The sequence below is a fragment of the Aythya ferina genome (assembly GCF_964211825.1).
Source record: "Aythya ferina genome assembly, chromosome: 2".
NCBI classification, from domain to species: domain Eukaryota; kingdom Metazoa; phylum Chordata; class Aves; order Anseriformes; family Anatidae; genus Aythya; species Aythya ferina.
Window position 1 is genome coordinate 70,599,749 of NC_140297.1, and position 25,620 is coordinate 70,625,368.

Sequence of the window (25,620 nt, forward strand, 5' to 3'; positions counted from 1 at the left end):
AAAAAAAAAAAAAAAAAAAAAAGTTTCAGACCATGCTCGTGTCCTCTAATCCTGTGCTCTTCTTTCAGACAAAATCTCAGATAAAAGGAGACAGTAGGCGGCCAGCAGCCAGTGCACAACAGGCAACAGCAAGCCATCACGTGAACAGTATCTTCTTGTCCTTTTCTCAACCTAGGCTTTTAGGGTGGTATTACAGGAGGTGACCATCCAGGTTTTAAAAGATCCTCCTACCCCACCGTACTGCTTGGTTAAGCTCTGTCACTTTATCTTTGTTCTGCTCATTGTCCAAAATTGCATGGTGAACATGGGAAAATCTGACACACAGTCTCTCACAGCTGCAGACTATGGGCCTGATCATGAGCAGAAGAAATATGATTCTGGTCATCATAAAGCCTATAAACAACTGTGGAGACTGGCTTTCTGCTTCGAGGGCATAGTTTCTATTATCGGTGCTATCTTACATTTTCCTACTGAAATACAGAATCAGAAGTCTATATTCATCAAAAATATAGAAATGATGGATTTACTGCTCTTTTAATGGTTCGTTCTTTAATTCTTACATCTAAGAATATCCATAAGCTAAATTTAATAAGCACACAACAAATACTTTACAACTTCAAAAGTTTATTGCCCAGAATAGCTGACTTGGTGCAGTTAGATTTATATTTTTTGTTGTTACATGGAAATCAAGCAAAACAGTCGAAAACATAGAGGTAACAGTAAAACAAAAGCCCAGCCTAATAATAGCCCTTTATGCTTAAGAAATAGCCCAAGTTATGCTTAAGAAAATGGCTAGCCAAACATACAGAAGTAGAACATCTGGAAGACAGAGCCTTTCAAGTTATAGTATAGATTCTACAGCAGTATTAAAGGTATTTTCTGTCCATATTGTTAGTATTTTTTCTTCACAATAGGAAATTGAGAAAGACCTATGTTGAGGAAAAAAACAAAAAACTTCAAGACTTTAAAACCTTAGTTATCAGCTTATGGGTTGACAGTTGCAGTTAACAGAAGGCGGCAAGTGATAGAGTATTTAAAATATACAGAGACCCATTAAAAATCCAAACACTAGAAGGAAATGGCAACTGAAAGTCCAAATTCACAAATATGACTTCCTGCATTTCCGTAATCTGTACTCCAGAAATCTGCATTCAAGCATTTTACAGCTTTTTCAGAAGAAAAGTTGAACACACCCAGGAAAGACTTAAAGTTTGTTTTGGCCATGTCTGTATTTCTTTTGTTTCAGCAACATGATTTTGCTTGGGCAAGTAACAATAGGACCACAAACCATATTGCTTTGGGTTTTGCTTTGGGTTCTTCTGTTGTTGTTGCTCTAGGAAAGGGGACACAGATTAATCTAGATGATATTAAAATGCAGACCCATTGCCTCATTTACTAGCGCCCAATAGACCCACTGCTGAAGGTTGAGTATGAGTAAGAATAAGAAGAGGTTGCCGATGCATCAAAACTTCCCCTCCTAGACCCACTGCGTGAGCCTGAACGTGAGCCAGAGCGAGAGCCAGAGCGAGAGCCAGGTGCTGAGGAGACATTGTAGGGACTGGATATACCTTTAGATGAAACAGAGGCTGCTTCCAAGAGTTTAAGACCAGTGATGTCTTCCACCATTGACCTATTCATTGCATCTTTGTAGGATATTTTCAGCTTGGTCTTGGGGCAGGTCAGAATTTTGGGATAGCTATTGGTGTCTTGCAACTTCTGGGCAGCACGACCATCAATCAATCCATTCCTAATGGCTTCTTCAGTGCTTATTCTTCCACGTACTTCTGGGTCCACAAGACCTCCAGTGAGGTACTGGAATTCAAGGAACCGCTGCCCAGCCTCATAAGGCAACCATTTTTCCTTCACCGCTTCAGCTGCTGACATCCTCTTGCGTCCACCCTTTATGCCTTCAAAACCTAGGAAGGCCTTCTGCGCTGGTTTGAGCCGTGTGGCCATATCCTGATCAACAATACCTTGACTGGTAGCTTCCTGAAGGGAAAGCCTCTGGCCTGTGGTAGGGCATATTATGCCCCCAGTGCAGGCCTGGGCTTCAAGCAACCGTTGTCCAGTAATGCTGTCCACAATGCCCCGCTGTATAGCTTCTGAAATGGAGATTTTCTCCAAGTTTTCGGTGTCAAATATGGCTGCAATGGGACTGCACTCCTCCGTGGTCTCTGAGAATGAACCACTCCTTATCATCGAGGAAGAACTCCTGACACTCAGCACCGTGGGAGACCGAGTCACTGACTCATGCCGAAACACCTCATCAGTGCCATTACGACAGGAAATCATGTCTGCAAACTGTGTCAGGCTTAAACTGCCAGAACGGTACTGGTCAAAAAACTTCCTCTCCACCAGACCTTTATCAATAGCATCTTGTATATCATACTGGCTACCTGTTTTCCTGTCAACAAGGACTACTCTACTGCTACCATCTGATCCTGTAATAGTTATTTCTTCCCACTCACACTCTTGTTCAGCTAGCTCTGTATAGGTGTCATAATCTATGAGGCCTTTGCTGTACGCCTCCTGCACTGACATTTCCCTGTTTGTTTCTGGATCTACAATGACAACCCGGCGCTTCCTAAGGGTGTTCTTCTGTGAGGTGTGCACCACCTTCTTCTTTTCTCTCAAGGGTAGAAGGCAGAGACCTGTTGCTTCATCCTTTATGCATCTTTCTTTCAGCTGCAAGTAGGTCAAGTTCTCTTCTGTATTGGGATCAAAAAACCCTTTGGTGTCATCACTTGGATCACTGAGGATCTGGTTGAGCTCCTCATTGAAGTAGCCACGCTTGTAGGCCGTCTCTACTGGCAAGCGGTAGCTTTCTTTGGGGTCAATGATTCCGCCAGTAGCAATCTGGGCCTCCAGCAAACGAATGCCATGGCCTCTCTCTATGAGCTCTTTGTTCATTGCTTGAAACAGAGAAATGATGTTTCCAGTTTCTGGGTCTTTGTACCCAGTGACAGCTCTTTCAGCAGAGAGAAGTTTCTCTTTAAATTCAATTCCAACAAGACCTCTTTTGTAAGCTTCTTCAACAGGCAACCTCACATTGCTGACAGGATCCACTATGAACCCTGTGGCTGCCTGGGCTTCCAGGAGTTCAAGGGCTGTCCCTGGTCTAACCAAGCCTATTTTCATAGCCTGGTAAATGCCAAGTTTCTCTTTAGTAGCCTCATTGTAGATACCTGCAATACAACTAGAGCCCTGAAGGAAATCAATAATTCTCTCACTCACTTCTTCCACTGTAATTGCACCTCTTTCCAAGTCATTCCTTGTTGACTCCTTAATAATTCCAGCCTCAAGCAATGCATCTGCTGAGACAGGCTGCCTGATCCCTTGGAATGACATACTTCTCTTCTGCACCGGGAGGAGGAGCAAGCCAGTATGTGGCTCAATCCTGCATTTTTCTTTCAGCTGCATATAAGTGACTGCCTTTTTGGTGGTGGGATCGATGAAGTTCTTTGTAGCGCTTTGGCAGTTGTTTAGAATCCTGTACAGGTCTTTGTCAATCAACCCACGAGATAAAGCTATATCTTTGGGTAAGAAGACACTGTTGACAGGATCAACAATCCCTCCTACAGCCAGCTGGGCTTCGAGCAGACGAATCCCAGTTTCTCTGTCAACTAAGTTTTTCTTGATGGCTTCAGATAGTGGCACAGTTTTGCCCGAGAAAGGATCTTTAAATCCTGTAATAGCCTTTTCTGCAGTGTAAATTTGTTCTCTGTCATCAAAATCAATCAGATCCCTTGCAATAGCACTGTCTACAGTTAATACCTCATTGCGGTGTGGGTCTATCACACCTCCTGTTGCTGCCTGGGCTTCCAAGAGCAGAACTGCATTCTCTGCTGTAAGTAGCTGGTTCCTTTTGGCCTCAACAAAGGAGTACTTCTGTCTGGGCAAAACAGACACTCCTGCAATAGCACCTGCCCCTTTGAGATAGGGTTCAATGTCAGCAGCAACCTCTTCCACTGACCTCTGCCCCTTCAGCAGTTTATCCAATGTGACTTTGTCTATAATTTGACACTCATACAGCTGCATTGCTGTAATCTTCTTCCGCAGCCCACTGAACAGCAACTTGGAGGCATCAATACAGAAGTCTTCCTCAGTCTGCGTAGACCTGTGAGACCCATATGGGCGTTGCTTAAGTTTCTCAATCTCCCGTTGCAGCCTGAGACGCTCAGACTCCAACTCTGACTGGTTTTTGACAGCAGTCTCTTCTAGTCTGCACCGGTATCTCTCCTCAATCCGTTTAATCTCCATTTGCAGCCTTTCTATCTCAGTCCTCAGGGTGTTCTTCTCCCTCTCGCTCTTCTCTCTCTCACACTGGATCTTCCTTATGGATTCCTCTGTCCGAGAGTGCTGGCTCTTCCACTGATTGAGGTCATTCAGGATTTGTTGTTTTTCACTTTCCAGGCGTTGCTTCAAACGAGACTCTGATTCCAGGCTAACTTTCAAACGGTTCAGCTCCTCTTCTAATCTCTGCAGCCTCGCTTTGTCTTGCTCCAAAGCACTCATTTTTATCAGCAAGGTTTCTCTTTCTTGCATAATGTGACTATACTGATTTTTGGATTCTTGAATCCTATTGGAAGCCTAAAATTTTAAAGAAATAAACCAAAAGAGGATGGTTAGAGTTATGTTCTCTATTTACAATACTCTTCAGCCTGTCATTTAACCTGCAGCAATCTGCCACTGGAAAATGTTCTAGTCACAGTAGTGCCTTATCCAAGACCATGGACACACAGATGAAGCAGTGAAGGTACATCTGTCCCTTCACTGACAGTGTCTCTAGTACCAGAGACTGCATTCTGTTACCTTTAGTCGACATTTTCTGTTGATTTAGTTAGTTCTTCATGGCTTTTTAGTACTTCTTATAGTGCACCTACATATGCACCAAGCATTCAAGATTCAGTAAGAGATGACCAGTAGGTGTACGCTGACATAGTTCTACTAACCTGGGTGAATTTACATCAGCTAAGGACTGGCCATAAGTGGATAAAAAGGAAATATATGACTCACTTTTTCCTTTACTATTAGTTTCACGTTACTCCAAACAATTTTACTTGTGTCCCTTTACATTTTAATTTCCTTTAGTTCTTCATATATGTATATATATATACACAAAACACCTACAGGCGTGTATGCACATGCACATTCAAATGCAGTCCATATTAAATGGAATGCAAGTTTACATAATTTGTATCACATGCGTATATATGTACACGTCAGACAATGCTACATATTAATATTTTTTAATCAGTATTAAGATTATAAAAATAAAGAAAATAAAAACTTAGTAAAGGAAATAGCTGAGAACTGATACGAGAAAGACTGTATGGAGGGAAAGTACAGAAAAAAAAGTAAAGAAAAAAAGTATTTTCACAAGTTCTTACTTTTGTATATTTAAGCAGTAGCTCTTTGAACAAGGCAGAAGAATGACAGAACAAAAAAAATGTTTTCTTTAACCTATCTATACTGTCATCTCAAGCCTAAGGAACAAGGGCCAATAGTGAAATTTACAAGTGCCGTTAGGACTGAAGTACCAACAGAAATTTATGTTTTAAGTATTTTAGGTACAGATGACTACACCACCTTTCATTCTTCCATTTAGTCAACACTTTACACAGCTAAGCAGCACTGTGACAGCTTGTTTGTTGTGGTTTACTTCATAATACAACTCATGTCAGCCTCAAAGGATGGCTTTAACCCATCCAAATGGAGCTGGCCAAAACAGCTCTGGGAAGCACACAGCCAAAGCACAGTGGTACTCCATCTATTCTTATTTTCCCTTAGGATGGTTTTATGGAAACTGGGGTAAATACCTAGGGTTTCCTTCAAGCTGAGGGCAAAGCCCAACTAGGTGACAGAGACAGTTTAAAGCTTCCTATCACAGTTCCCAGGGAGTAAAGAGGCTAAGAGAGTGGCCAAATCCTGCTATTTGTCTTTTAAAGTTAACAAGGAGAGGGGCCATAAAAGGGATATTAGTCACAAATACAGTGAACTCAAACAGTAAGGGGTGAAGTAAGTTGGTTCAAACGGACATTGCAATTAATTATATATTGGAGAGATAGTAAAGCTGGGATCAAAATATGTGTGAATACCTCTAGAGCCTGCTTTTGGAATTTTTCAATTTCCTGTCTCAATTTTTCCCTTTCTTTCTGTAAATCATTAATCAACCCCTGAAGTTCCAGGGTTTGCTTGCTGCTTGTCTGAAGCTGATTCTTTAGTTCAGCAATGGTGGTATTTTTCTCATCAACTTCACTTCTGACCATTCTGAGATCATCGTACTCCAATCTAACATTTCGCAGCTCTTCTTCCAGTAACAAGTGTTCCTTGGTTAGGTTCTCAGTGAGAGACTGAAGCCTTTCAATTTCTATTTTGCACTCATTCAAGTTTTTGCTCTTCTCCTCAGAGGTTTTCTGTAAGTGCTCATATCGTAGGTGAGCCTGCTTTAATTGCTCCTGTTCTTGAACCAACTGACGGCGTAAAGTCTCAATATCAGATGTGTATTTTCTTATCTCCTCCATGTATCTCTGCTTCTCTCTCACATGACCATCTAATACTTCTCTTTGGTGTCTAAGGTCATCTTCATTCCTCTTCTTTACAATAGACACTTCCTCTATCTGCTGTGTGAGATTAGTTATTTTAACTGATTGCTCTCTCAGAGATCTCCTCATGCTTTCTATTTCCTCTTCCAGTTTCTTCCTCCTGGCTGTCTCTTCCATTACACTTTTATTCTGTCTGCAAAGTTCCTCTTCCAGCTTATGTTTCTGGATCTGCAAGTCTTTTACAGTGCTTTGGAACTTTGCACTTTCTTGATCCCTGCCTTTTTTCTCTTGCGAAACTCTTTCATAGTCAATTTTCAATCTGGCCAGCTCCTGCTCTTGGATCCTCAGCTTGTTAATTGTCTCAGTAGCACTCGTGTTTGCTTTCTGCAGGTCAAACTGGACTCTTTTTAACTGACTGTTCTCATCCTCTAGTTCTTTTCTTTGACTTGTTTCTACATCCAACAACTTTCTTAGCCTTTCAATCTCTTTGTTTCTCTCTTTAATGGTCTTAGAAGCATCATCAAGTGACTGTTTGTATCGCATGCTTTCATCAGAGTGCCTTTGAATAACTTGTTTTAGCTCAATCTCCAGCTGCTGTTTCTTCTGAGAAAGCTCTGAGCCAGCTGCCTTCTGTTGCTGAGCATTCTCTTCTATTTTCCGTAGATTATCTGTTGTTTGACTTATTGTATTCTTCAGTCTCCTGATTTCCTCACACAAATTCCTATTTTCTCTCATGGCATTATCAAGCTGTGTTCTATAATTATTAGTGTCCTCTTCCTTTTGCATGGTAACCTGGTGAATTGTGGTCTTTGTGATATTGATCTCAGTTTCATATTTGTTCTTTAAGCTAATTATTTCCTCATCATAACTGTTCCTTACCTTAGCCAATTCATTTTCAAGTTCCCATCGGCTTTTAGCCTCTTCCTGAAGCTGAACCTTTAGCCTTTCCAGCTCCTTAGTTTTATCCTGAATAGTAGAGGCAGCCTCTTCAAGAGCCTGCTTGTACCTTGAGTTGTCTTCACCACGAAGCTGAATGATTTGTTTCAGCTCCAGCTCTAACTGGTGCTTTTGCTGTGACACCTCGGAACTGCAAGCCTTGTGCTGAAGAGCATCTTCCTCTGCCCTCCTCCGCTGATCTGTGGTTTGCAGAATGGCATCATTCAGCCTCACAATCTCATCCTTAAGGTCTCTGTTTTCTCTTGTCAGTCTGTCAACCTGGGCTCTGAGACCTTTTGCATCATCATCTTTCTGTGCAGCTATCTGCTGGATTGTGGTCTTCTTAATATTAATTTCAGTTTCATACTTGTTCTTTAAATTACTCATCTCCTCGCTAAACTGGTTCCTTACCTTAGCCAGCTCATTTTCATATTCCCTCTTCCGTGTGCCTTCGTCCTGAAGAAGAACCCTTAATCTTTCTATCTCGTACTCCTTCTCCTTGATGACCTTCTCAGACTCTAATTTTTGCCAACCAAGGCTGTCTTTCTCATTTTGTCTTGTTTTCTGCAGCTGGTCATAGTCATTCTTCTGCTGCTCGTATCTGTCCTCCAGCAACTTCCTTTTCCTTTTCTCATCTTCAGTCTCATAAGTCAACCTGGTTATTCTGTCATTTAGATCCTTTATTTGAGCATAGCATTTGTCCAGGTTTTGCTTAGCAGAATTTCCATCCATTTCAGCCTGCCTTTTCATCTCCTCCAAACTCATCAGCTTTGCTTTGAGCTGAGAAATGTCCATCTGGTACTTCTGTAGATTTTGTTCCAGGAATTTATGTTTGTTGTTTGTCTCTGAATTTGAATCCCTGGCAAGTCTGAGTTCTTCTTCCAAGAGTTCAATTTTGGTGGCTTTCATCTGCAAAACAATAACAGAAAAAGAAGGGGGGGGAGGGGGGAGAGAGGGAAAAAAAAAAAAAAAAAACAAAAACACAGACATGTGACAACTGTTTCAAAGTTATCAAAAGCAATACAATATATAGTCACGAATCTAACAACTTACAAGATATGTCTAAAGATGTTTTTTCTTTGCTTCAGTAATAGCTCAAAGTCTTTTTTTACTTAAAGTCATCCAAGCAATTTCTGGAAAATTCATTATTTATCCAGATTCAGATCTTGTTCAGAAAACAACATGATGAATTTCAGAGGGAAACAATACTTAATGGAGGAGGGAGATGCAATACAGTTAGTAAAATCTGATGTACAAAGAGTTCACCAGCAAAATATTAAATAGCCTCAGTTACAATCTCCATCTTTTTCAACTAGGGGATGCAAATCACCTGTATATCACATCTTAAACAGTCTTCCCTGTTTCCTCTAAGCTGAATGGAGTTACTCCATTTAAAACATTAGATACCAACACTGTAGATACGGCCTAAAATGAGGTGTGGCCCCTTAACCATGAGGAGTAAGCTTTCAGCACTGAGATAACTGTATTCTTACTGAGGTCAACACTCTGGGAGGAGAAGAACCTCCTGCATGCTTTATCAAGCACCTCCTATTTACCACAAAGGCTTTTGTTCTTCACCTCACGTGTGACCTTGGAGGTAACTCTACGAGACACTGTGCTCTTTGAAAAAAGTTGCATGAAACTGCTCACATGCCTCCTGTGGCATACCACTGAGCCTCCTGTTGCTTGAGAAAGCCCAGGGTTTAGTTTTGTGAACTGTTTAGCACTGTACTAAAGCATAAAGTCTTCAATCAGTGATAGCGCTAACATGTGACAAAAATAGAAAGAAAGGAAATAAAAGAAGCAGATTACCTTCAAGTCCTCCATGCTTTTTAACATTTCACTTAAGAATTTGTAATAATCTCCTGATCTTGTAAGAAGCTCTATGTAGCGAGCCTGAGCCTCACTAGCCTTGAAAAGAAAAAGGGAATTGTTATCAGCTTGTATTAGAGAGTTAGATATGAGCATACCTATGTCTCAGACCATTTAAAGAATTCCAGTCCACTTGACAGCGCATGCTACTTGACAAAGTAAAAAAGCTAACTAAGTCTCCTCCTCACAACTCCACATGACTTTCTGAGGATCCCAAGTACACATATTCTCCCCTCTGATATACCCACACCTTTTTCAATATTATTTTCCCCCACGGTGCATATGATATTAAATGCAAGGCTCCATCCCCTGGTTCTTCATGCTCTTCCTGTCTGACAGTCACAAGTAACCTAAGTTAAACTTTAATAGTGGTTAATTCCCAGGTTGAAAATGACTAAATCACTTGGGGCATGAATCTTACTTTCTCACAACATGTATATAATGGACATTGAGTAGGAAAGAGGTAAATCCCTGAGGGCCATTCTACTGTCTAAATGAGCCCAAGTATGATTTTGCACTGCAGCAACTATTCTGCAGTAATTACTTTTGCATATGTGCTTAGTACACATTACCAATGACAGTGCTAATTATTAGTATATAGCTGGATATGACTCACAATGATGAATAAATCTGCTCATGCTGATGAATGAATAAATGTAAATTCAAAAGACTGGTGGGGGAGGAAGGAAAGATACCTCTTGCAGAATCAGCACTGCAGGAGACTGAACCACACACTTCTTGATAGGTATGTTGAGCAATGTTTCTAATCCAGAACTGTAGGAAGCAACCTGAAGCTCATAATCCTGTAAAACAGCAGGGAAAAGTTAAGAACCATTTAGCAACTGCCAAAGAACTCTCTGGGGATCTGCAAATGCAAATAAAGGGTTGTATGGGGATTCTTTTGTTTAAATAGCTACATTCTCCCTTGTTTATTTCTGGACGTGTACAAACGACCCTCTCATTTGTGACCTCTGTCACAAAGGCTCATCAGTTCAAGGCTCATAGAGGGGAATGACACAAAAGCATTTTGCAAAAACAGCAAGATACGTGGTCCGTTAATTGAGGGCTATCCTTCCAGAGGTGGAAAAATTCATGGGAGCAACTAGTCTAGGTAGTGTTATCAAACAAAACTTCAGAGACTGTCTCTGTGTCTCTTCCATATCATTTTTGTCACATCATATATAGAAAGATCCTTCTCACAGAAACAAAGACCATTCCTCCTGCTAATCTGCATTTATCTTGCCTCCTAGACCAGATCCTAATGAGACCTACTTTCTAAGAGTAGAGAACAGATGGGTAGCTTATTTTTAAGATGTGAACTGGAAAGGTTGGTCTGGCTAGAAGGATGTTTCAATTCTCCTGAAGAGAAGCTTTCATTGATATCTCCCAAATCGTCCTGCCATTTTCAAATGGCAAGTACACTTGATTACTTTCCTTATGTTTTGTACACAGAAGTGTTTTACCCCAGCGACTTCTGCATACACACAGACCAAAGAACTAACATTTCACCTGCCAGAAGAGCAGAGACAAGGGGATGTGCCTGACCATGAGAAACCACACCCTGTAAAAAAGCTGAAATCCAAGTACCTTAATTGCAGCTGAGCACTGATCTGCATGCTTGAGAAGTTCCTCAACTTTGTCTCGCTTCCCACAGATTTCACTGTGCAAGTTCTGTCAAGAAAAAAAAAAAGTGAGCTGTGAAGCATTCCCTCAGATTTGCCAGCATTTCCTCTCCTCTACGCACTGCCTCCACCAGAAGGTATCTGCAGTGTGAGACCACTGCAAACCCAGAGGTTTAGACCTGGAATGATGTGTAGCAATGCCATTTCCACAAAGGCAAGCACATTGCATATGAGAAAGCTGTTCTCCAAAAGAATGCCTACCAACTGAACAACCTACTGAGGTGGGGAGGGACAGTTGCTTGACTCTAACTTACACATATTTACCCCATTTTTAATTTTATTTGGGGGCTATAATCTGTCCCATAAATTGCAAAATCATACTGTTCCTTGAATTAATTCAAAGCTGCTGTGTATAAGTGTCAGTCATTGTGCAGGAGACAAGTACAGTCTTGTTCATAATCTGTAGCAGTACTGACAGAAAATAACAAGTATAATAATATTTTCTCTTTCCTAACTTCTACATGTGGTGTTTTTTAGTAGCTTGCACATTGTAATTCAAAACAGGCCACTGTGTTGAGGACTGCACTGATAGTGGTAGTTTCTGAATAGCAAAGCAATTTAAAGTCCAGTTCATTGCAGACAACTCAGTCAGGTGTTGCATACCTTCTGGTCATGTAGATATCTCATGATAGTGTTGGAATCGCACAGCTTCATGGACTCGATAGAATCCTGCCTGCGCTTGGCATCACATATCCATTTGCAAAGAGCCTGATATAGATCTCGGTAAGTTTTCAGCTGTTTGATCTGCCTTTCTAAATCCCATGATCTAGGGGAAAAAAAAAAAAAAAAAAAAAAAACAGGGAAAACTGTCAAAATGGGAAGCACATTCTCTTTCTTTAAACATTTTTCAGTAGTAAGACACCTTGATAAATATAGTAATAAACTAAGTAAAACAATGGGCAGCTCTAAAAGGAGATTCTGAACAAGAATATTACGCAGAAGAGTATTGTACTTGTTAATGGCCATCTAATAAGGGTTTTTAGTCCCTTAATTTTGAATATTTTGCAATATACAGAGGTTGGCACTTTCTGTCAATTAAGTAGGGATGAAAAAAATTTTGCAGAGGTAAGAACCAAGGTAACTGACTTCAGTACACTCGTTCCCAATTTTCACCAAAACAAGTAGCAACTACTCAATTTTTATCACTAGGACCAGATTTGGTCTGAATTAAAATATATATATATATATATTAAAATATATATAAATATGAATTAAAATATATATATATATATATATATCAGAATATGCCTTCAGTTCAATAAAGTTATATATTTATTTTTTTCTCTTAGTTCTCAGTTTTTGTGCTTTATTTTTTTTACCCCTCAGGTAAAGGGTATTTAGGAATAAGCCTGATTGCTTACATAGGCTCTACATTTTCTTGCTTGGTCTTACATAATTTCTTATAAAGCATGTTCAACTTATTCACAGTTACTATTTACAATTTACTAGTCTTACTGCCCCCAAATCATCATTTGTACAACTTCACTTCCAGAAGACATTAGTTCTTTTAGACTTACTGTTAAGATGATCTTAGTAGTGATAGCAATAAGGAAGAAGCTACTAGGAAATTTGAGCAAACCTGTTATCTATCTGCTTTTCAGCCCTCTGCCAGCGGTCTATTAGTTGGGTAACTTTGTCAGAAAACTTTCCAATGTCCATATCATACAAGGTATATGACTGGCAAGACTGAGAGTGAATCTGAAGCATTTTCTGCAGTTCATTTTCAAGGGCATTCAACAGCGACTTCTTCATGTTTAGATCAGCTTTCATTTTCTGGAGGAAAAAATAATAACATCATACTTTTTTTCTTCAGAGGATACTCAAACTTAATTATCAACAGCATGTACAGTGTGTTGGGATCTAAATACTCTGTTTCTAATTCAGCATAGTATGTATGTTGATGCAAACTGGAGTTAACTTATTTAAAGTGAAATATACCCTTTGGTACTTATTCTCAAATAGTTTACAGAACCAAAGCCCTCTCATGCTATACTTTTCCATCATTTCAGTTTCAGATGGCATCATGCCATCATTTCAGTTTCTCAGAGCTATTTGAGCAGTTCCCAAAAAATACCCTGCCTTGCTTGTTCCTAGAAGCAAACGACTAGAAAATTTCATTGCAGTAGGATCATAGCTATAGGATCAAGACTCAGAATTGCCATACACAGTTTTTAAAATACTTTTTTATTTTTTTAATATTAGCTAAAGATCTGCACGGATTGTTTATGTTGTGTTTTTTTTTTTTTTTCCTTTCCTGATTTGCATTTTCATAAATATCTTACACAGAGATGTTGCTCTACACACACATAGTGGTATGTGTTCACAAACTTGCATACTGTTGGGTAACACCAAACAATGCAGGCAGTGCTCTCCACTGGATCCCCCAGACATGGGTATGACTACATCCTTTGATAATATGCTCAAGCATTTATTTTTGTGTTAAAAACAACTCCCAGCAACTGAATTTGCAGCTTTCAGGTAATATGGTAGAAGAATAACCTGGTTGTGCTCCATTTGTGCTACCTACACACCTTTTCCCTACTTCACTGAAGAAGAGAAAAGGAAGGAGGAGCAATTATTCCAACTAAAGTCACTCAGTGCAAAAAAGGACCATCTCAATGCCAGATAAAGATTGCTTCTGCAAACCATCTTTGTGAACAGCAAAGTAATTACTCCTTGCCTTATCTAGGATGAGAAGTTCTCACTGTAAGATTTGAAATGGACTCTACAGCAAAAACAGGACGCAATAACACACTCATTTACTTGTCACTTGTTAGAACAAGCTTTTCTGCAATAAAGGAAAAATTGCCTTCAAATCTAGCTTCATAAGTGACATGAATAAACAAAGATAATCTTGTTCAGAAACGGTTTATGGAGACCTTCCATGCTCCTGGCTTTGCTATGGGGCCAGAAACACCCAGGGGATGAAAGTAGTAAACTGTATGTTCCCTCCAATAATTTGCAAAAACATCATACATCTATGTCAGAATATGTTAGGAGGTGGAAGGTTTGATCCTTCCATTTCAGGAGGTTTCCATCCAGCTCAACTAGTGATGACGGCTACAAATTCTGCCTTGCTATGTCCTTGGGTCTTCACTTCTCACCTTTAGACAAGCTCGATAAGCCTCCACTTTATCAAGATCCAAAGGAACAGTCTCCTCTTCAGACAGTCTGACTTCAAAAACTCTGATCACATCCTCTGTTTGTAGAATAAGCTGGAGCAGACACCTCAGTACGTTCAAGCTACAATAAATAATAAAACACAAGACAAATCCATTATGGATTGAAGCAGAAAAGGTGCTAACTAATTAATTGGAAGTCATTAAAGAGAAAAGACAACACAGAAGAAAATTCAGCAATACCCATGATTCTCTCTCTCTCTCTTTTTAAAAAAAAAGTCATCCAGAAAAGAGAAGAAATTCACTTAAGTATCTGTTTCTACCTACGTGGAGAGCATTTGTAGGAAAGAAGGTGTAATTTTATACCACTGATAACAAAATGCAGATTTATGGACTAAGAATTATGAAAAGTGAATGATTTATTGATATAACCTCAATTTTCTTACCTGTCTAAGTAGCCAGCAGAAACACCATTAATATTCTCCAGTTTTTGAAATAAGGCATTTATCTCTGATTGCAAGTACACATACTTTTCACAGCCCCTGAAGTTAGGCAGCAAGTCCTTATGCTTATTGAGGGTTTCAGCCATTATTTGAGAGTCATTCTGCACACCCTAAGGAAAGAGAATGCCTGATTAACACGTTTTTGGTGTCTGAATGATCATTCTACAACACATAAGCTATTGGTCTCCTTATCCAAATAGTCTGGTCTTAACTAACCAGCTGGATTGAAGAATGAAGCAGTGCCTCAGATAATTAACATTCTGCAGTTTCTATTTTGTACTGTCCACAACAGGTAATACCTCTTTTTAAGCACCTCTTCCACTCTAGAACTCAGCTCTGTAGAAAGCAGGTCACAGAATGCCTTATTGCCAGCTACTCTCGGCGAACATGCCTTCTTGCAACCTCACTGCCCCCAGAAGAATTTCTCAGACTGAATCTGTTCCCTTTTCTTACTAATCTTCTCTTTCCAGTCTCCTTCAATAACTCTTAAGAAGAGTTGGAAGGGGGAGAGAGTCTGTAAGCCTCAGGTATGCACTCGCATCCCACAGACAGCACTTCAACAGTAGCTGGCAACGTGGGGTCCTTAAAAAAGGATGTTAACAGAGATTTAACCTAGATGAGGCTTAACATGAGCTTATGTCCACTTGACATCGGGCTTTTTGTACTCTTAGCTTGCCAGAATTAGTCTTCTAAAATACAAGAGTCAACTTTTTCTACTTGGGCACCCAGATAAGGAGCCAAACACCGATCCAAATATCATGGTTAGCTTCCAATTGAAAAATCTAGGCACAGGGTGCAGGTGTGTCTTTCCCAGATGATCAGGAATACAATTGCAGTATGCTCTGCAGGACAGTTATGATGACTTTAAGAAGCTCAATTAAAAACATACATAGTTACCTCTAATTCCTGTATTCTGACTGAAAAGTCATGCAGTGCCCCTTGATCCACTCCAAGTGGAGCTCTTTGAACCATCCGTATCTCTGAAGATTCGATCTGACGCCGAAGTTTCTGAAGCTCCATCAGCAGCCAGGCCTCCTGTTTATCATGTTCCCGGTTTCTCTCATTAACTATAATGGTGTTTGAGGAACCCACTGGACAGGTCTCAGTTGGGATCACTGTAAAATTAGTTCTGTAAATGTCATCTGCCAGAGAACTGACCTCCTACACAACAGAAAGCCAATGAAGTGCCAAACTGACCTAAATACTGATTTGATTTGTAGAACTGAGAACACACAGGAGATCTGAACCAGTAGACAGATGTTTAAACTAATTAAATTTCCCCTTCAGAAAAAAATAAACTTGCTTCCTCAAATGCAGTAGTGAGGTTTTGCTTCCTAACAACTGAAAACATAACAGACAGATTAAAACCCTCTCCTTTTCCCACCAAGTTCCATGAACTTCAGAGGACTATTCCCAGATTCACAGCTATAGAAGGAAGAAAGGAAAACATACCCCTCCCTGTACATGGCCAGTTTTGTTTTACTGGTAGACAGCAGTTACAGTTCTTGGACATGTTTCTATCCATATGTTTATGAGAACATTTTCACAAAGTGAAAATGCAGCCCCTTCTCTTCCACTCCAAAGAAAGAAACCCAAGCAGTACAATCTCTGCAAGAAAACAAGTTTTGTTTTTTTTTTTTTTTGCAAGGACAACAGACCTGGCTGCGGCTGCCGCGGTTGATTTGGTAGTTGTATAATCAAGGTTTGGTAGTGCTTCTGAGCATCAGTGAACTGAGTCTGCATCTTCCGTTTGTCTTCATCACCAAACATCTCTGAGCCTTGGCTGTTCCTGAGGAATTCTTGATAATGGATCTCTAGGTCAGTTATTATTTTCTGGTAATCTTCCTTACGCATTGTTTTCAGCTGAAATAAAGAAGAGGAGTTTTGAAAAAAGGCAGCAACTGAAGAAGGTATATGACTAGTGAATTATTAAGGAACATACTAATATACCTACAGAACGGCAGAGGAACCTCATTTTAGAATAAAACCTACACCTGCTGCCTCCACAAGCATGGTGCACAAAGTGCCTTTTGAGCTAATCTATTCCTACAAAGAAACATTTCACAACCTAAGAATATTGCAACTTTGCCTTTTACTGTGTCTATCCATGCCCTTGCATTGTGGGAACTAGTACGGCAAGTATGTGGTAAGGATAGGTCAGTGATGATGTCCTTGGTCCACAGCTAAGGCCTGATAGAGTCTTACCTTAGCAATAGTCATCGCTCTGATTTTCTCAATGTCAATCATACAATAATGCCAAGATACCAGGCTCTTCATGTTGATGTACAGCTGATTCCACAGAGCCAGAATAGCTTCATAGTATTGTTCAATTCTGAGATGGGAAAAGAAATTCCGTAGTCAAAACCTATAGCATAGCTACAAAACATCGCAAGAAACATCCACTAGAGGTTGAGTGTGTTAGTTTGCTCTCTACTAGAAAAAAAAAAAATATGCAAATATCCTTAACTTTCAGATGAATAAATAGTATGCTATTGAATATACAGCTAAAATTCCAAACTCTCTCCAGTAATTTGCTTAAGAACATAGGTATTGCTGCTAACCAGGGCCTGAAGTAATATTATGCACATTATGCACATAATTCTAAATACCAAAAGACATCAAAAAGTATTAACTACAAGACAAACCAGGCTTTCAGACAGAACTTTGAGCAATCAGGACGAGACTATGGCATGAGCACACCACCTGAGCTGGTTCCCATATGTCAAATTGGCTCGTAGATTTGCACAATACAGCACACCCTAAATTAATCCTTTACTCCCCCCACCCTATAAAGGTTGGGGGCACTATGATTAGGACACAGACTGAGTTTTGTGGTCAGCTGCTATTTTGAGCAAACTCTATCTACCCCCAGCGGCAGATGTGCAAACCCAGGCAGCAACTCACTTTGTAGCTAGATCCACTGCTAGTGGATTGGGTGGTGGGATGATAAGACTAACAGATGGCACCAGCATATCCACTCCTCCAGGGCCAGTCACTAACCACTTGCTGCGTTCGTTATTGTCCTTCAGGATGCATTCATCTCCTTTGCGCACTGTTTTCTGTAAGAAATACAGAAGAACATTTTTTTCCTTTAGTTAAACAAGATGGAGTTTCTAGGAGAAAAGACAAGAAAGATGCATGTAGATCACAGAATCGGGAATGCTTCACAGCTGCCAGGTGCAGGTGTGAATCGTGGCTTCATATTAGTGCAAGAGATCAGTAGAGCTTAACCAATCCCCCCGAATCTGGTTTCCATAAAAAGAAAATCCTGGAAGACCAAGTGGGAGCCACAGAACACTAGGCAGTCGCCACCTGATCATCAGACTTGTGGCTTGCCATGACATACAGAGTGGACACAGGGGCACTGTAAGCTACACAATCATTTATGTTCGTAAGCCACTCCATAGCAAGATGTAAGCAAAAGGATGCATCCATACTTGTGAAGGGACTGGGAGCGAATGCTGCAGAGCTAGATCTACCAGCTACATCTGCCAGAAATTCTGACACCCTGAGGCCACAGGTGTGGTCATGGTGCAGCTTACAACCCACACACATCCAAGAGGGGAAAGCTCCTCATGTCATTTATCATGGCAGAAGTCCCTCACTGCATCATACCTCTACAGCCAGCAAATTTTTGACATTACTAGCAAAAGGCCTCAGGCTTTGCTTTGACCTAACCATGCAGGATCTCTGGTTTTGTCTGGGCTTATCTTCACCTGAGCAGATTTTAGCTTGTTTAACTGTGAGGACAATTGCCAAGCAGCCAGGTAACCACTGACTACATTTGTTTAGCTTTGCTTACAGTAGCAACAAGTAGTTACTTTGTGTGCTTCTGTGACTGCAGAATAAAATGTGGTACAGAACACAGCACAAACCCCGGACTGTAAACGCAAATCACAATGGTCAATTAGCGGTCACTATAGGAGTGCAGCCTAGTGAATCAGGTAAAACAAGTTTTACAGATAAAGAGCAGAAAAACTAGGTAATTGGGAAACAGCAAAGAAAAAGAGCAGAAAAAGAGCACGTAAGCAGAAAATGCACCTAAGCACGGTGTTAAGAAACAATGCAGAAATACATGTAAACCCAAGCATCTCCAGTACCAAAGAGGAAGAAACCACCACCTTTAACTTAATACTCCCCCCTGCAAAGCGTTGGGTATGCAAATGACTGATTGAACATTCCTCCACCTTTTGTTAGATGAAGTGCTAACCTTAAGAAAATCAAAGAAAAGGGAAAGATGCTGGGAAGCATCTGTATTACAATTTTAACCCTACTAATAATAAGCCTGTCTTGTGCTAATTTGAACCATGAATGCTAACACCATTTAAACCGGAGTAATAATAATCATTTTGACTAGACATAACGCTATTTAAACTGCAATAATAATCATCATTTTGACTAGACATACTCAAACAATGTATGAGAATCCAAGTTTGTTTGTTTGTTTTCCTGAAAAAACTTAAATGCTGACCAAAAGCAGACAGAAACGTTACACCTATCAACTCAGTAGCTTGATTACTAAATTATTTGCCACGTTTTAGTTTATATGATGTTCATTTCAGCCAAAAGGAGAACACATTACCAGATCCTGTTTGTAGTCACACAAAGCCTTAAGGATAATGGGCTTGTTACTCCGGTAGTCTGGGTTACGTGGCTTCAGCTGCACAATCTTCTTGGATTTATTCACCAAACTCTGCACTTGCCTCTTGTATTCAAGAATTCTCTCTCGTTCATTCTGCAAAGATTAATTGTATGTTAAAAACTCATTCTAAAAATAAACCACATTTAGTTCCCAATGGTTTATTACAAGAAGCATACATCTGGAGCTCACTGTTGGCAAAACTTCCTTTAGCTCCAGTGGGATGAGTCTTTGGCCTATAATGTGAAACTGCAGGTTTTTGGTTTCTTTTTTGTTTGTTTGTTTGTTTGTTTAAAAAAAAAAAAAAAAAAAAAAAAAAAAAGAAGAAGAGAAGAGAAACAACAAAATAAGTATCTTCGTAACTCCAGCAAAGACTATGTTGATCTTCATACAGATCTATAAGATGGTTAAAGTGAGGTGTAAGAAACAGGAATAAATATAAGGAATTATTGTAATATGAATGTTAAAAAAAAAAAATAGCAACTACATCTCAACCCTGACTTCATCAATTGCCCTTTATATCACTAACCTATTTTTCCTCATATAAATTCAATTTGGAATTGCAGGAGCTAACTCTTGCTGAGCAAATTGCTAAAAACAAAAAAACTTTGAGTTCAGTCCTTTCAAAGAGATTACAGAGATATAAAATAACACGATGATGAATCATTTATTAAATGCACTCATCCTTTGAGGCAAAAATCTATTCTACCACCTATGAACAATAATCTTTCATTTTTTTTTAATTTGTTAGAAGGTCAGAAATTTTGAAATTCGGTAGGCTCATTCCAGATTTAAATAAATAAATAAATAAATAAAATAAAAATCAACAGTTCCTAAACAACATTGCACAATTTAAGTAATACTGATCCATTTGTAGGCTATCCTAAGAAATGGGCATGAACATACCATTAATGTTGCAAGTTCACGCAGTACTGTTTATTACCATAGTAGTACACATGGCTTAATATTTGGTATCTGAAGAGGGCAACCGATTTCCATGCAAGACAGAACATAACCTATGAGTTGGGTGGAACAGTACCTCCAGCTCTTTGATCTGCTCCAGCAAGCATTGCAGCGACATGCTCTTATCACACATGAACTTCTTTCTGATGGAGTCTTGTAAATTCTTCAGATAACACTCTGTGGCTTGGGCCTCTTCAAAGAACTACAAGAAAAAATGGACGTGATTTCAGTTGCACACAGCTCTCACAAAAATGTCCGCTAAAAACACTGAATTCCTTTAATGAGAAATCCCAGCTCACATCTGCCAGGACAGCAGCATTTTCAACAGCATGATAACACTGTTATGTCTAATTGTGCATAGATTTAGGAAGATTTTGACACAAGAAAAATACCTGTGGTGGGATTCCCACTTTTAACAAAAGTTGTGAGGAACATGACAGATCTCCTATGAACTACTCATCACATCATTCACAATCCATAAACTAAATTCTGAAAGCTCTTACTTCAGCATGTGTTGAAAGCCCTGGAAATTCTTACACACTGAAAACAGCAAATACAGTTTTTTGTTACTTAATAATGTTAGCAAGTGAAATGAGCTTTTTGAAATTTGTAAATTCTTTTTTTAAAAGAAAACTGCTTAAATGCTGGAATACAAAGATTTTTTTATTAAATTAATAATTCATGAATGTTAATCTAGTATAATTCAGTATAATTCAAAGTAAGTGTGAATTCTCCACATCACTACTCACCTGAAAGTAAGCTGCATTCTCTTTCAGATGTACATCAATGCATTTGGTGATCTGAAGGATCCAGCTCCACTGAGTTTGTAATGTATCCATGTAGGCCTAAGAAAAATAAAAATATACAGAACTCAAATCTTCACAGAGATCTCTCTCCCATACCTAGACTCAAGTATAATTATTTATGCTTTACATAAATGCAAATGAAATGTCTGCTAAAACAAATTCATGCAGACCAGAATAATGCAACTCATGCAAATAGTTCCCCAACTTATAAGTGTCTACCTAACTGAAGAGAGTAAAATACACATTTGTGGGATGTGGAGAGAAATTTGTTCAAGATGTGAATTTTGTTTGATCAACATAAAGCCTGAAGTTCATGAGCAAAGGGGTGAAATGCACAAAATTGTAGTGCAAACAAAGTATTTCAATTGCAAATTGTCATGTTCTCCTTCCAAGGAGCAGTGTCAAACACAATTGTTTATGATGGCTACTTTTAAATCAGAACTTCTCGCATACTGCTCATGTAAGTTCTTTAGAAAAGTACACACAACTTTTTACTTCACTACTGGAGCTTACAAGGATCTTTCCTTTAAGGCAGAAAAGGACCACAGAGGGTATTATGAATGGTGATTCTACACAATATGATAACAAATTACAAAGTAAACGCATTGAAAAGTGGAAAGAACTCAGTTTTTTTCCTATTAGCTTCTTTCAGCTTCAGGGTTCTTATGCACCCTTAAAACTACAACTACAGCATATCCTAATAGGATGAGATTTTCCAAATTGTTACAGCCTTTGTAATTGAAATGTAAGCATATAACAAGCCATGATAGCAAAAATATCTTGGCTAAGCTGTAGAAATGCACTGTAAATTTCAGTTGCAGAAAGTATTTGCACCCGGATTAAACATAAACTCTCAAAGGGTGTGGCTATCTTCAAAACATGCCTTCTAAGATAACAGAAGAAGAATGACATGCCTTCCTACCATAAATTCTGCTGCACTGAAGTTAACTCACATGAGGTACAGCAATTTCAATACATTTAGACAAGTCCTTAAGCCCCTGTATTAATTTTTATATACATCTATCATCAAATTTGGTAGCAACAAGATCTCCCCCAAGCTGTTAAGAAAGCTGCAGTCGTTGTGTGGCCAGGTTTGTAGAGGAAGGTAGTAATGTTTATTAGAGCAGTTCATACAACTGGATGAAAAGGGACACGATTTTTGGCAAGCAAATCCTTCTCAGGTCCAAATGCAGCATTTCGTTTGTGGACTTCCACTGAGAAGTTTTCCCACATAGTAACTACAGGAGCAAGTTCAATCACGTAAGTCTAACTCACCTCAATTTTGTCTGAAGCAGGGTGCTGGTTGAGAACTAGCTGGTCACTTTCCTGCTTTAGCTTGTTGAGTTCTTTTTCTTTAAGTTCCAGTTCACTCATACGTTTCTAAACAACCAAAACACAGCATTAAACAAGCCTCCAAAAGCACAGTGCTTAGAATAATTTACTTAAAATTTTCCAGATATTTATGACTCTATGAAATTATCCATGCTAACATTAAATATTAATTCTACTCAGTGCACTGAAGCTAAACATGAAGATAGCAGAATCAAAGAATGTAGCCTTTCAGTTCTAGTCTCTACACTTGATGCTTCACAGAGCAAAGCATGCAAAATTTAGCCTTTCCTGTCAAAACGGAATGACAGAAGCAAGAATGATTGCATCTTGCAACATCCAGAACAACTGAACTTAAAAATAGTAAAAAAATAAAAAATAAAAAAATTAGAGAATCCCCTTAATGGTGTGAACTTTCATTCCTTTTTTACTTTGGTAATCAACACCAACATAGGCTTAAGAAACACACATGCTCAATTTCCTTTTGTACCCACAGAAGACAACAAGGATCAGTGCAAACCACCTCTGACAGTGCTCTCAATGCATTGCTGGCAAGACCATCATGGGAAGAGAGAGCAATTCCCTCCAGCATGGCCCTAGTTCCTGGTGAAGAGATCAGGACCACATACAGAGATCCCTAGCCCCTGAGTAGTCATAACAGGGAGAACTGAACTGCTTGATTCAAGTCCCCTACTTTAGCATGTCAACAGAATGACTGTGCACAAGCTACATGTGATTACTGGTTCTCAGTGAACTGTACTGATAAGGTCAGTTTCCAAGGTCAAAAGAATCCACAAGTGGTTGAGTGAGCACAATCTTCCAGTTCACGTACAATCTTGATTCAAAAGGTTGTCACACAGTACTTAATCCAACAGTGTTTTGACAAAAAAAGAAAAAAAAAGGTACTTAGAGAGAAGAAATGCCTGCCCTGCTCCTCCCTAAATATGCCAAAAGAGATTCCACAGAAAGCACGGGGGGGTTGTGCTGTCTTACAGAGAAGGCCTCCTGCTTCCTGGCGATATCTGTGTTCCTGTCACTCCAGTCATAGAGAAGCTCCTCTTCCTCACAGTCATTGATCCACATGATCTCTCTGCTGGTGGCTTGGATGAGGTTCTGGAATTGACGGAGCTGATCCATTCTCTCAAACGAGTATTTCTACAAGGAATTCCAGAAATGAGAAACAATAAACACAGAAAAGTGTGTGCTGGGTGGAGAAGGGGTAGACAAAAGCATAGCATGCATATGTATGGTGGGTTTTTTTGTGTGTGTGTGTTTTTTTTTTGTTTTTTTTTTTTGAACTAATAATATTCAAAACCACACAGCTATAAAATCTGTTGGCAATGGATAGTGGATAACATGCCTTCATCTACAGAGCTATGAAACTTGTTGGCAATGGATAGTGGATAACGTGCCTGGATTTAAAAAATAATGGCAATCTGAAGTCACCAGCTTCCTAAAGCCATTTCAAACACAAGCGTAGCAGACATGTTGGCAAGCAAGCAAAAAGACATGGGGGGAAATACAAGAAAATGACTGAAAATTTAACATCACTTTTACTCGCATTTGCTGCTGACAGTATATCCTTGATGTTGTAGCAGCACCTTTTGCGCAGATGATGCTTCATGAAAAGATTCCTTCTCTGTCCTTGTATGATAATAAATATCCTGTTATTTGAAATGTGTACAGGAAGCAGCTTCCAATTCTAAGGGTTACATCTACCCTTTGCACAAGATTCTTAGTGTTTTACATGAAGACCCAACATGGACAAGATGCACAGCCCTCAACAGAATTTGGTTCTAAATACAAATTTGAGTCATTTTTTAAGCTTCTAATATAAACTAACTCTACTGCCACATTCACTCCCATTAAGGAGGTAGAGTTCTACTCTTCACCTGCTTAGTGACCAACCTCCTTTACCGGTTGCAAACTAGAAACTTCCTGGTAAGTCAATTATAAACTAGGTAATGAATTAATCTCAAATTCATGCCTCAAAATAAGTCTCATCTAAACGACAAAACACTCTTGAATGGAATTAGTTATACATGCATCTATCATTTTGTCGAAGCTTGAAGTGTCCCTTGACTATCACACCAGTGTTAAGAAAGCAAAAGGCATTTATCATTGAGGGTATCACATATGAGCGCATCTTGTGCTCACCAGCAGTCCTTCGTATTCTTCTTCCAGCTGATGAACTGCGGCCTTCTCACGCTGAAACAGAGACAGCAAATATTTAGCGTGCCTTCTACGAGTTATCTACCTGTGGGTACTTCCTTTACAATGCCAGTACCATGATGTTATAATTTCATGTGGTATTTTGGAGATGCCTGCAAGGGACATCAGTGAGCAGCAGATCTGTACCACTGGAGGGCCAGAAGTATAAAACTAAGGCTTGGACAAACTTATTTCTCACGACAATGTTATAAACCAGGTTGAACATAACCCCTGTAACACAAAAACAGCTTCCAAAATTTGATCTCTTTACCAAACTCCTAGATAGCTTGTGGGGAACCACCTAGCCCTAAAGCAAGCTTTATGAAGACTGTGAAGTAATACAAACTGTGATCCTGAGCAGCATGCTCCAATTTTTATTCCCATTTCTTTAACTGGGAACCTGCACAACCTTGGAACTAGTGTTTGATAGGGCTACATTATTAACTTTCTTATAAGCAGAAGAGAAAAGAAAATAACAACGCTTCAGCTTTTCAGCTTGTTTGAGAAAACAAAGCTTCAAAACTGAATCCCTTTTCTTTAGATCCAACTCTCTCTCCTCTCATCCACTTGAGGAATTAACAGAAAAGAATGGAGATGAAGTAAACATTCCTCCAATATCTAGTTGTTAGGGTGACAGCAGAGGTTAACCACTGCACTTTCACTGACTTCTTTATTCCAATCACAAAACCCAGAGTAGACCAGAAGTCTCAGAAGAGAGGGAGAAGAAAAAAAAAGCCCTAAATTTAGCCCAGAGTTTGGTCTTTTTTCACAGAAACTCCCTCATTACTCAAGGCTGTATTTTACCCACATTCTCCTTTAACTTTCTTGTCTTAAAAAAAGTAAGTGAGAACAATCATTCTTAGCTATTCTTCTCACCAAAAATATCCCAATATTTATTTGCCAGGTACAGAACAACAAAATGTTAAATAACTACTAAATTCTCATTACAAAATTCTGGGGAAAGAAACAGAACGCTGAATAATCATGAAGTAATAAATACTAGGGTGGAAAGCAG

General features: G+C 39.3%; 1 protein-coding gene across 4 annotated transcripts in view; it reads right to left on the reverse strand.

Annotated features, from left to right (window-relative positions):
* Positions 1-604: 604 nt before the first annotated feature.
* The window catches only part of DSP (desmoplakin), a 39,163-nt gene continuing 14,147 nt past the window's right edge, over positions 605-25,620 (reverse strand). For 2 of the 4 annotated variants that reach the window (XM_084509929.1, XM_084509928.1), the window contains exons 6-24: positions 24,552-24,602; positions 23,388-23,549; positions 22,341-22,445; positions 21,009-21,104; positions 20,336-20,461; positions 19,240-19,392; positions 17,562-17,716; positions 16,863-16,989; positions 16,316-16,520; positions 15,555-15,772; positions 14,601-14,767; positions 14,140-14,278; positions 12,615-12,808; positions 11,639-11,801; positions 10,941-11,024; positions 10,049-10,156; positions 9,294-9,392; positions 6,099-8,390; positions 605-4,590 (exon numbers count right to left, since the gene is read on the reverse strand). In XM_084509929.1, the coding sequence (XP_084366055.1) occupies positions 1,396-4,590; positions 6,099-8,390; positions 9,294-9,392; positions 10,049-10,156; positions 10,941-11,024; positions 11,639-11,801; positions 12,615-12,808; positions 14,140-14,278; positions 14,601-14,767; positions 15,555-15,772; positions 16,316-16,520; positions 16,863-16,989; positions 17,562-17,716; positions 19,240-19,392; positions 20,336-20,461; positions 21,009-21,104; positions 22,341-22,445; positions 23,388-23,549; positions 24,552-24,602 (7,839 nt within the window). In that variant the 3' untranslated portion in view covers positions 605-1,395. The remainder of the gene's footprint in view (positions 4,591-6,098; positions 8,391-9,293; positions 9,393-10,048; positions 10,157-10,940; positions 11,025-11,638; positions 11,802-12,614; positions 12,809-14,139; positions 14,279-14,600; positions 14,768-15,554; positions 15,773-16,315; positions 16,521-16,862; positions 16,990-17,561; positions 17,717-19,239; positions 19,393-20,335; positions 20,462-21,008; positions 21,105-22,340; positions 22,446-23,387; positions 23,550-24,551; positions 24,603-25,620) is intronic. The other 2 variants (XM_084509931.1, XM_084509930.1) reach the window with 2 other exon arrangements.